This window comes from Porites lutea, chromosome 10 (assembly GCF_958299795.1).
Source record: "Porites lutea chromosome 10, jaPorLute2.1, whole genome shotgun sequence".
Taxonomy (NCBI): domain Eukaryota; kingdom Metazoa; phylum Cnidaria; class Anthozoa; order Scleractinia; family Poritidae; genus Porites; species Porites lutea.
This window is the reverse complement of record NC_133210.1, coordinates 14,450,867-14,462,523: the sequence shown is the minus strand read 5'-3', so window position 1 is coordinate 14,462,523 and position 11,657 is coordinate 14,450,867. Positions and strand designations below refer to the sequence as shown.

At 40.5% G+C, this 11,657-nt stretch overlaps 1 protein-coding gene across 1 annotated transcript in view; it reads left to right on the top strand.

The window, feature by feature from the left end:
* The window catches only part of LOC140949564 (ubiquitin carboxyl-terminal hydrolase 9X-like), a 59,170-nt gene that overhangs the window by 39,985 nt on the left and 7,528 nt on the right, over window positions 1–11,657 (top strand). The window contains exons 40-56 of the mRNA XM_073398722.1: window positions 376–528; window positions 1,270–1,333; window positions 2,158–2,304; window positions 2,920–3,041; window positions 3,819–4,114; window positions 4,374–4,547; window positions 5,475–5,616; window positions 5,778–5,863; window positions 6,510–6,601; window positions 6,747–6,894; window positions 7,559–7,637; window positions 7,780–7,844; window positions 8,441–8,541; window positions 8,744–8,883; window positions 9,319–9,407; window positions 10,433–10,574; window positions 11,102–11,201. Of these exons, the coding sequence (XP_073254823.1) occupies window positions 376–528; window positions 1,270–1,333; window positions 2,158–2,304; window positions 2,920–3,041; window positions 3,819–4,114; window positions 4,374–4,547; window positions 5,475–5,616; window positions 5,778–5,863; window positions 6,510–6,601; window positions 6,747–6,894; window positions 7,559–7,637; window positions 7,780–7,844; window positions 8,441–8,541; window positions 8,744–8,883; window positions 9,319–9,407; window positions 10,433–10,574; window positions 11,102–11,201 (2,140 nt within the window). The remainder of the gene's footprint in view (window positions 1–375; window positions 529–1,269; window positions 1,334–2,157; window positions 2,305–2,919; window positions 3,042–3,818; window positions 4,115–4,373; window positions 4,548–5,474; window positions 5,617–5,777; window positions 5,864–6,509; window positions 6,602–6,746; window positions 6,895–7,558; window positions 7,638–7,779; window positions 7,845–8,440; window positions 8,542–8,743; window positions 8,884–9,318; window positions 9,408–10,432; window positions 10,575–11,101; window positions 11,202–11,657) is intronic.

Genomic DNA, 11,657 nt, shown 5'->3' with positions numbered 1-11,657 from the left:
TTCAGGACAGACTCGCGCGAAATTATTTGCCCTGGTAAGGATAGAGAGGTCAAAAACCATACCATGTCCAGCGGCACCTCACCGTGTAGGCCATATATAACGAAGTACATCCCCGGGCACCCCATCACAGTTTGGACAGTGGATTTTGGAAACGTTTTCTGAAAGACATTGCCGTTGTAATGGGTAATATGGCAGCGCGAACACGCGTTTTAACTGACGTTTTCGTAGTCGTCGCAGTCTTTTTTGCTTAAGCTCCTGATTTTTGGGCTCGTCACGCAGTCCTCGTCTCCGGGACAATCCAAAAGTTGATTTTACGGAGGAAGCTATTGATATCGGATGTTTTTGTCTGTACTAATGCAATGATATTGGTTTCAGGAACTTGTTTTGTCCCACGAGGAAGGACGTTCTCCTGTTGATGACGCTCTTTTGGAGGGTCATTTAGGAGTCACTAGAGAACTTCTTCTCTTCCAGCCTGCTCAGAAGAAGTACGCTATTGGCTCACAAAAGGATGGTTATAATCTCATTAAGGTAAATATTACTTGCATTTGCTTACACTGAGAGGTGATTAGTTTATTTCAGTGTCATCTCATGTTGTGATTCGCTATATTTATAGAAACCTATTGATTCTAAGACGAGGACGAGATTTTCTTAATACTAAATAAGGCGCGTGGGTGAACCAGCGTGATTAGGGAACTTAAGCACCAAACACGCTTGTCACACAAGGTTTTGGCGTCGTCTTTCCTCTCCTGTCCTGCTGCGTAAGCTCATTTTGGCGGGAAAACACAGTAGCCGTGGTCATTCTACCCCGGGTTTAGCTAAAACGTCGTAGTGGCGGAAACAATTTTTTTTTTTTAATTTATTTTTTAACCTCCTTCAACAAAAATAGCAATGCGAAAAGTACAATGCAGCTTTCCATGGTATACATTTATAGAGAATAGGCGAAAAAACGTCAAGTTTTATAAATCTGGTCCTCTTCCTCGAATCTAACGGTCTCTAACTAGTTTAGAGACTGCGTTATGAATCACAAACAAAACAACGTTATCTTCTGCACCGATTAAACAATGTGGAAAAACAAATGGCATCATGCACGAATAATGCCCAATTTAAAGAGGTTTCTTTTAAATGAGCAACCATGGAGATGAAAAATTAAAACTGTGATTTGGACATGCGAAAAATTGTTTTTGGGAGAAGTAAAAAAATATTATCTTGTTTACTTGGCGTTGATGTTGAGCTTAAAGTAATACCAGTGTTTTGTAATTTTTTTTTCAGGATCTTGTGGAGGATTTTGTTTTTCCAGCTTCCAAACTTATTGTTGAAGCCAGGAACGGCAGTGGTACGTGTGGCCCGCTAAAAACTTTTCATGTAGTTCAAATTATAAAAGGAAATAATTTCTCTTTGTGTGGTGTACCTCCATGTTTTTTTTTTACTTTTGAATGTAATTTGGAAAGCGAGAAAACGTGAAAATAGTAGTGGTAAAGTAATAGTTCAAAGACCACAAAACGAGTGCAATAATTCCAACCTACTGGTGTTAGTGTTGTTTATGTTTATTCCATCAAGTATTATTGGGGAGGGAAATCACAGCAGTAGTGCAAAAGAACACCAGGGTTGCTTAAAGTTGTAGGTAGTTATTTCGATCATACATCTGGGGCTTTCAGGGCTCGCAGAGGTCATGGAAAACCTGGAAAGTCGAGAAAGTTTAAGAATTTCATTTTCCAGGCGTGGAAAGTCATGGAATTTAATTATCGGTCATGGAAAGTCATTAAAAATTAATTGAATTGAAGTTTGATAGATAAGTTACTTCAAATGTCAAAGCAAGGACATGTAATTTTTGAAGAAATGTAATTTATAGTAGTACGAACGGCGCACGTTATGGTGGACATCAGAGTTTGTCTGTTGAACTGATTTAGGTTAAAAAAAAAAAACGAAAAACAAAAACAACAATAGTTTTGCAGAGTTTTGAAAATTCTCGAAAGTGACAGCTATATCTTAATTCATAGAAAAGTCGAAAAGGTCATGGAAAAATCATGGAAAGTCACGGAATTTGAAAAGCATAAAAGAGCGCGTAACCTATTCATTCACTGCCTCAAAGCAATTAAATCATTTCAGATACCATCGGTCTAAAGCGTGTATATTGTACGTATTTTTGTATTTTGCCAGATGAAGTGTGGAGTAAGCGAGTCACACCAATCTGTTCCACCCCACAAACACTTGTGGCTGCGTTTGATCTCTTGGTTGCCCTGTGTCGAGGATGTGTTCAAAACCTTAAAGTCTTGTCCGACATTCTCTGTGATTTCTACTACTCTGGTAAATAATCACTGCAGTTAGAGAGTATCTCACAGTGTTTTTCAGCGTTGAATTAATAAACAAACTAAACGTTGATGTTAAACAAGTTAAAATGGTAAAATTTTTACTATCTGAGAGTTTTTAGCATTTTTGAAAATTGTTTTTCTTTGGCAGTCGTTTACTTTTTTTTTCAGTCTTAGATTTATTGCTGCACCTTTTTTGTGACAGTTTATTTGCGGGCGACAAGAGGAGCCCGCAATATTAATCTTAAGGTGATGTTACATTTGCAACGACTATTATTAGTGCAACACAGCGCTCCAACATTGTTGCGACATTGTTTCAAATGGTTGCAACACTTTTCCAACATTGCAACGTTGTGTTCCGTGTAACATCACCTTTTGAATGGAATGCATAGAACACAGTCTGTATTCTGTAACTCGTGATCCGATCACGCGCGTTTTGACATCGGCTATCTTATGCAAAACGTCAGCACTGGAGCAAGAGCGTTTTGACTTTCGATTAGAGGCCTGAAACTCGCCCGTACCCCCTAACCTTTTGTTATTACCAGTTCACTAAGATCAATATCTATTCTCTATTCTGGCTTTAATGGTTCATCTTTTTTTCCTTTCACGTCAGGTGAGGATGCCGTCTTGAACGAGTGGGAACATCTTCCCCCTATCGGACCACGCCCATATAAAGGATATGTGGGACTCAAGAATGCCGGGGCTACGTGTTACATGAACTCAGTTATTCAGCAGGTAGGTATATTAAGGCTCTCTAAGTCAAGTGCAAACACGTTTTGTTATCAGGGGAGCATCATGAGAATCTTCCCAATAACGTGTAAACTACGTTTGAATTTATGCTCGGTGAGGCAGAAGATGGCCTTAAACAACAAAAGAACTTAAAGGCATTGCTTCATTCTTCAAGGTGTAATCAAACCATGTTCAATAATTTTCATGTAATTGTGTCCAATAAATTGGTGATAGAACATAGGTGGAGAGAGGGCGATGCAAGAAGCCCACAAAATTGGTTATACGATTGTGAGCGAGGGTGATGTTTCTTCAGTTAGTGACATAAGTGACTCGGAAAAAATCCCACGTCTCCTAACAGGAGTGGAGCTAGGACCTGTACCACTTCTACTTAAATACTCTTTAACGTTTTCGTATCCAAAAGAGATGAATAGTGCAATGAGAAGAAAACGTTTTGGGCCAAAGTAAACTACTAGGTAGCTCGAATAATTGTGCTTACCCCATATAGCCCTTTTTATACTTGGGCTCACAGCCATCTTGGCTCTCTCCTTGTTAACCCTTTGAGCCCTGATATCCACATACAAATTCTCCAAACTGATCTCCATAGATTTCCTTAAAGAAATAGTTGAGAGAATTTGATAAAAGATCAAAGCATTTTCCCTGAGGTGATCATTTTTTAAAATCTCATAACTTTTTCTTTTGATAATGTATTGATGTTGTGAGGAGAAAGTTGATGTTGGTCAATCTTGGGACTTAAAGGGTTAAGTGTTCTACTCCCCGTTCCAGTTGTTTATGATACCTGAACTGCGCGAGGGCGTGCTGGAGGTGGACGGAGCTGCAACAAAAGAAGACGAAGATGGAGTCGATGTGGAAGAGAAATCGGAGAGCGAGAACACTATCGACACTGGGTATCAGTCGGAGGACAGTCGGGAGAATGACAAAGAAATCGAGGTAAAAGACCAAGAGGAGAAGTTAAAGAGATATCAAGTCAGCGTGCTAAATCAGATTCAGTTTATCTTTGGACACCTTGCCCAGAGCCAGTTACAGTTCCACGTTCCTCAAGGATTTTGGAAAACTTTCAAGTGAGTTTTATGCGTAATTTGATTTTGTAAAATGGTGGAAGGCAAACCGTCTCACAATGCTTTAATTATAAAAAAAATCTCTTAATCGGGGTTAGGAATGCTATCCACATACACAACGTCAGTACTGCTCAGTAGTTCTTGGTCGGTACGATTTTAAAATGACTAGAAGAGATTCTTTACGATCTCGTCGGGTTTTTGACGATGAAGCGTTAAGAACTTAAGGAGTTGCTAACCAAGTTGTGCTCTTGCCTTTGGACAGACTCTGGGGTGAGCCTGTAAATTTACGCGAACAACACGATGCCTTGGAGTTTTTCAACAACTTGCTTGACAACTTAGACGAAGGCCTAAAGGCGTTAAGCAGCAAACCACTGTTCTCTGACATACTGGGTGGAAGCTTTGCTGATCAGAAGATCTGTAAAGGATGTCCGCATAGGTATGAATACCCTTTCTATTGCTATGTTACTGGTGAGGACAGTAATGCCGTATTCAGTCCTCTCATCCCATTCGCAACTACGGAAACGAGGAGGGAACTGGAGCCGAAATACGTCCCGCAATTGTTTCTGGGATCGTTACTAGGAACGCGTTGTCCCTAGTAACAGTCCCAGAAGTCTTTGCGAACGTTAGCTCGATCCAGTTCTCTTCTCGTTCTTGAGTGGCGAATTGAGACTTAGTCTTCCATTACTTCTGGGAACTCACTGAATTCAAGAAAGCAAGGATCCAACACCTCTGCTGCCTGGTCATCAAAATTAGCTTGCGATCAGTTGTGAAGTCCAAACTCGAATTGCCTGTGAAGTGACGTCATCTTTTTCATTGTACTCAGTCCACTCTCTCTTAACGTGCGCCCAGTGTTGGTCCTTGTTGTTCTTCAGTAGTCTTTTGTTGCTAGTGAACTTACGCAACTGGACGGAAGAGGAAAGAAGACGGCAAACCTTGTGTGACAAGCGTGACAATAATTTTGTTTGGAATAAATTTTCACCAAACTTTACTTTCCTTTAGACAGATCTTTTTGTGAAAGACCAGAAAACAGTAATGTTAAGTGAAGGTCACGGGATTTAGCAACAGAACGGGAACGTCATTTGACGGTGGGAAAGCGCGAGGAAAGGACTAAACTCGACTTCCAGTGCCCAGTTTGTCGCTCTGCCATCGGTCAAGCCAGTTGTTTGATTTGTGGACGCCGTCGTCAACTGACGTTCCCGTTCTGTTGCTAAATCAGCCTGTGTCTGTAAGGTGGATACCTTTTGTACACGGATATTTGGTGCTGGCCCCAAAGGCGTCCGTCTCAGAGAGAGCTTTTTGTGTCGTTCTTCAGTGAAAACTGGGTTAATCTAAATTATATTATTTGTGTTGTTTGCCGATGCAGGTATTCTCGCGAGGCTCCATTCATTGCACTGAACGTGGACATACGCAATCATCACAGCTTAGTGGACTCGTTGGAGCAGTTTGTCAAGGGTGACTTACTTGAAGGCGCCAACGCATATCATTGTGAAAAGTGTGACAAGAAGGTACCTTAATGTTGTATTCCAGCAAATTCCTTGTTTTAAAGTTAGAATTCAGTCGCATGCTCGCATAATGTACACTGTTATTATTGTTAACCCTAACGGAAGTAACCTAGCTGATTCTTATTTATTTCTATATTTGGATATTATTTTTATTGCTTTTTCAGGTTGATACAGTGAAGAGAATGTGCATAAAGAAGCTTCCTAGAGTGTTGGCTATTCAGCTCAAGCGCTTTGACTACGACTGGGAAAGGTAACCCTTTATTTTTTAATTTAATTTAATTTTTTTTATTTTCTTCGCCAAAAAAACAAACAAACAAACAAACAGAAAGAACGTTGGCAGGGACACCGCAACAGCTGTGGCAAATTATAGCGGGCCCGGAATTCCTTTAGTTTCTTTCTGGAGACAAATTTTGAGAGTCCTGTGCTCGCAAGCTCTTAATTTACCCCCCAAACTGCATCAAAAGTACTTCAAAGTATGCGGAACGTATCCGCACCACGTTTGATTCATTCTCTCAAGGTGGTGTTTTACGGGACGATTCGCAACGACGATTTTTAGCGCAACACAGCGTTGCTATGTTCGAACAATGCTGTAACTTTTCAAAACAATGTCGCAACAATGTTACAATGCCGTGTCGCGGCTAAAATCGTCGCGGCGATTCCTCTGTTAAAGTATGCGGTTGAGTTGGTATTGAAACCTTTTGAAATTAGCAACACTGGACAAAAACTGCATTAACAAAACTGAGGTTTTTTCAAGAAATTACGCTTTATGGTGCAAGAGGCTTGTACGGTTGTTTCTGTCTGGCGTTGCATGACAAAGTATTTATTCAGCGGTATACATGCACAGCTCAGGTAAGCACTGAATGAAGGAATACCATCCTCATTCTTTTGTCTTTCAGGGAGTGTGCGGTTAAATTCAATGACTACTTTGAGTTTCCCCGTGACATTGACATGGAACCGTTTACAGAACTTGGATTAGCCAAGCTTCAAGGTAAGTCATTAGTCTGAAATGTCAGTTGTCCCTTCGGAAGGCTAATACAGAATATCAAAATCTCTGTTTTCAAAAATATACAGATACTTGTGGACGGGGTCTTATTCTTACAAGTTGCTGTCTTAAAATATAACTTTTGTTCAAGGTGAAATGACAGAGGACACCATTGAATATGTATCTGAGGAAGACAAGAAGATTAAAGAAGTGAAAAGCACAAAGTTCCGCTTGGTGGGCATCTTAGTTCACAGTGGACAAGCGAGTGGGGGACACTATTATTCTTACGTTCTTCAGAGGTACTAGTCATCAGAGAGCTTTAGATTCTAAGACAAGTACGACTACAAGAACGAGATTTTTTCAATAGACTACTAGGTAGTGCACGCGCGCGAACCAACGTAATTTTGGCAGGAAAATGTGGTAGCCGTTGTCTGTCTACTACGAGTTTTAGCGAGAATAGAGACTTTCAAATTCTAAGACGAGTACGACAACGAGTGTGAGATCTGACGTAAAGCTTTTTCGCGTATTCTCAAAATATAGACTCCCTGGAAAGCTTCATTTTACCATTTTTCACCAGAAACGTTAACACTGTTACCTTTAGTGAAGGAGGTTACACCCTCTCCCGATCGCAAAATGATAGAACTTGCAACATTTGATGACTTGTTTCCGCCACTTCGATATTCTCGCTTAAACTCTTAGAAGAATGACGACGGCTATGACGTTCCCCTTCCCCCCCAAAAATGACGCTAGTTCACGCGTGAGCAATACTCAGTATTGAGAAAATCGCGTACCCGTAGTCGAGTGACATTCGTCAACTTGCGTGACATCGACTTCCGTGACAAGAGGCAGGGAATAGAGATAGGCAATCCCTTGTCACTTTATACCAGAAACACATAGCCTGCCTTACACTCGTTATTATATTTTGATAGTCAATTTTTTGTTCTTTTTGTTGTTGTTGTTTAGAGTGTGTCCCGACTTGGCCCCTAAATGGTTCAAGTTTGATGACGGCGAGGTCTCAGAATGCAAAATGGATGACGATGAGGTACTTGTGACTTGCTGATGTAGTTATTCATTTAGTTATTCATTCATTTGTGATTTCCTCTCTTTCTTTTCTGTTCGTGAGTTATTCTTTTGCGTCGCAGTGTTTCTTTTGGTAGCTGATGGTGTTTTTAATTGATTAACAGGAGTTGAAGACTCAGTGTTTTGGTGGGGAGTACATGGGAGAAGTGTTTGACCACATGCTAAAAAGGTGCGCCCAATCCTCGATGTGCTGCTGTGACCATTCCATAATGTTAAAATCGCTCTGATCAGATCAGTGAATTAACTCTCCATTCTAACTCAAGAAAACTAGAAATTCAGGGCTCTCGGTGCAACATTGCCTGCCTGCAAATGCGAGCATCTTTTTTTTTAATCCGCGTGGCTGCACGCTGCTACATTTAATGCAGCAAATCTTGTTGTAGAGATGCGATGCGAAATGTCGCACGTGAATGAAAGTTTTAGGCGCGACCTTTCATTTATCGTATTTAATTTGTTTACGCAGGTAAAAATAACGCGACACTGGAAAACCACGTTATTTCATTTTCAAAATGGCGGGTCCTAAGGAAACCGTGCTTACAGATTAAGGTTTAACAAACTCAAACGGTTTGGGACGAATGTTTTTTCATCAGTGAGAATACAAAATTAGACAAAGGTTATTTACCTGTGGGATCATTGTGATTCTCCTAGTATCATTTGGTAGCACACAGGGATTTAAATAGCATTTCTCCTCTCTTTGCTCCGGTCCGCCTTATTTTATCTTTTTGTTTCATGCCATAGCCAATGTCACTTACTCATTGTCTTTGTCAGGATGTCCTATAGAAGGCAGAAGAGATGGTGGAACGCTTACATGCTCTTTTACGAACGTCTTGATGTCATGGACACAAACAGAAGAGTTGATGTGGACAGAAGTAAGTTGCTTGCCGTTTGTAAAACAGAAAGAGATTTTGTAAGCGGCACAAAACAGCTCTACTTCTAAAACGCATTAAAAATTCAAAAGCCAGTGAAAGAGGAAATCATGGCGAATTTTTAGGAATTTTTGTTGTGTAACCACCGTGCTATACTGTTTTTTATCAAGGAAATAACCAAATGTTTATTTTTTTTCTTGTTCAGACTGCAAAATGCCTGCGGTGATTGAGAGAGCAGTTCGTAAACAAAACGTTCACTTTCTCCACAATCGAATTCAGTACAGTGTGGAATTCTTCCAGTTCATGAGAAAGCTGGCTACTGCTAATGCTGGATTAGAAAATTCGGTACGTGAAGACTTGTGTTGCTTTAGCTATTGCTTCTTAGAAGGCGAAGCTAATAGTTGACTTATAGAACAAACGAATTTGTGTTTTCTGCACCGGCTCAGTCCGAATACATGTACACCGCCGCGGTAGAATCCCTCCTTTCCCCCTGTTTTCCTGCAAATCCGGGTATGTGTCATCACTTAACTTATAGAATCTAGACGCTGAGCAATGTGTTTCTTATTCCTGCTTAACGGCAATTCCAAACATCCTTTTAACCGTTTATAAGCCCAACCGGATATAAGCCCCTTCTTTTATAAGCAAACCCAAGACCCCTTACGAAGTTGTAAAACCCTAGCGTTACGACGGAAATTTCACTATATTTATTTGGTAGATAAAAGTAAAAGTGTGGACGCAATCCGATTGAAGCTTAACTGTAATGGATTCGTTTACTTACAGGCTGAAATAGAGCAGTTGTCTATGATCAGCATTCAGCTAGTTTCCAAGTTTCTTTTCACGACTGGGTTCCGCACGAAGAAAACCGTCAGGTAATGACTTAATAGAGACCTTTAGATTCGAGGGCGAGAGCGACCTGACTAGTACGAGATTTGATTTGAAGTTTTTTACGCGTATTCTTCAATAAATAGACACGCCGGAACTGGCTTCATTGTACTTTTTCACTAGAAAAGTTAGCGCTTTATTGAAGGGGGTAAAGCCCTCTCTCGATCTCAAAATGATAAAACTTCTAACATTTGATAACTCGCTTCCGCCACTACGACATTCTAACTAAAACTCTCAATAAAATGAGGAAAACCATCACAATTTTCCGCCAAAATGACGCTGGTTCACGCGCGTGCAATACTCAGTATTGAGAAAATCTCGTACACGTAGTCTTCCTCGTCTTAGAATCTAAAGGTCTAATACAACTATGCTTGTTTAAAGTGGCGTTCTGTGGTATGGTGTATGGCTGCACATCCTTCGTACCACTGGCTCTGAATTAGACGGACAAGTACTGAAAATTGAATTATATGCCTTTTGCTATTAAGCAATTCTTCGTGGAAAAACTAAGCTACGAGCTGAGCTTTTTCCTGTCGGATTCCAAACCCGATGTCATAGCTGGGAAACATTCCAGCAGCACTCCACTGATGACACGCCCAAAACGTTTGGAAATTCGCCGCAAAATGGGCAGTTTTATACAGACTGTATCTTATTTGCTATATTCAGTCTCTGGTGCGACGCATACGTAACGGTCCATATTGAAATGCTTGAAGAAGCCTAGCTAGTGTTATTTCCACGGTCTAGTAGCTAATCTCAGCGCGTAAACTACACAATCGCTTGATTTGAGGTTTTGACAGTAAATTCAAAGCTGTGTTAAATAAGGCAAACTGTCTGATGAAAATAGATTGACAATCAAATATAGGTGAATAAGCGCGGCAAGACTTATTAAAAGGGAAGCGCTACAATTCAGTAGAGGTATCCGCCTAATTGATTTCGAGACTTTAGCAAGTGACCGCTCGATGAAGGATGACAGCTGCCTTATTACAGATTTGACTGTATGTTGTACTCCTTACAGAGGTCCTGCTGGTGAGTGGCATGATGCCGTGTGTATGTTACTCAGACAAGGCAAAGCAGTGAGGGAATGGTTCGCTAAGTATATGCTGTTCTCCTATCCTGACCGCTTCTCAGAGTATTTGCTAGAGTGCCCCAGTGGAGAGGTGAGATAACATATAACGTAACAGTGAACCCTGCATTACTCTCTTGATTGGACACCCTCGGGGAGAAATTTAGGCTTATGCCTTCTGTCATGCTCGTAAACATCAACCCTTTTAGCCCCAATACCCACATACAAATTCTCCAAACAGATCTCCAGACGTTTCCTTTAAGAATTACTTGAGGGAATTTGATAAAAGATCAAGGCATTTTCTCTTTGGTGATCATTTTATTAATTCTCATAACCTAATCTCTTGACAGTGTATGGTCATCGTTAGGAGAAAATTGATGTTGGTCACCATTGGGACTTAAAGGGTTAAAAGTAGTACTTTATTCTAAGATAAGGACTTTTCACGTGGCAAAAACTAAAATTCGAAAAATAAGTTTTCTCTTTACCTACGTGACAAGTTTCCTCTTTTCTTGATACGTACTTCATACGAGATATCATATTTTCACCTAAAGATATATTTATTCATATTTTTTTTCTCTCCGGATTGTTAAATTTTATTCTGGTGATATTCTCATGTTGTAGGTACGAAGTGCTTTTGCCAAAACTCTGGTGTTCTTAGCGCACTTTTCCCGTCAAGATGGACCGTGTTCTCCTTACCCAGAGAGTATTAGACACGAGACTGGTACGTTCACTTGGCTTTTGATCACATTGTTGGTTAGGATAGTATATGTGGCACGTTGTGCACTTGTGTGTTTGCGTAGCAGATGACCCGTGATGTCGAGTACGAGTGGGAAGGACTTCACTTCTCCGATGCTCTTTGCCTTTTTTGTACTTTGCGGCGTAATGCTTGTAATTGGTGCGTTTTCATTTCCATAATCATCATAAAGGAAAACTCTTTAGTCACACAGAGGCTAAAGCTCGGTCGTCAGTAGCCAGACAATTTTAAGATGGTATCGATGGTCCGCGTCGCGTTAGAGGCGTATCTCGATCGCCTGAACATATTTGGGGACGTCTTAGCGCAATATTTATTTAAGGTCGCAACTTTGTTATCAGAGTCTTTCGGACGAAAAAAAAGAGAGACCCCTGGTAACAAGGTTCATGAGATGCAGGTTGATAAGCACAATTGACAAAAATTGGT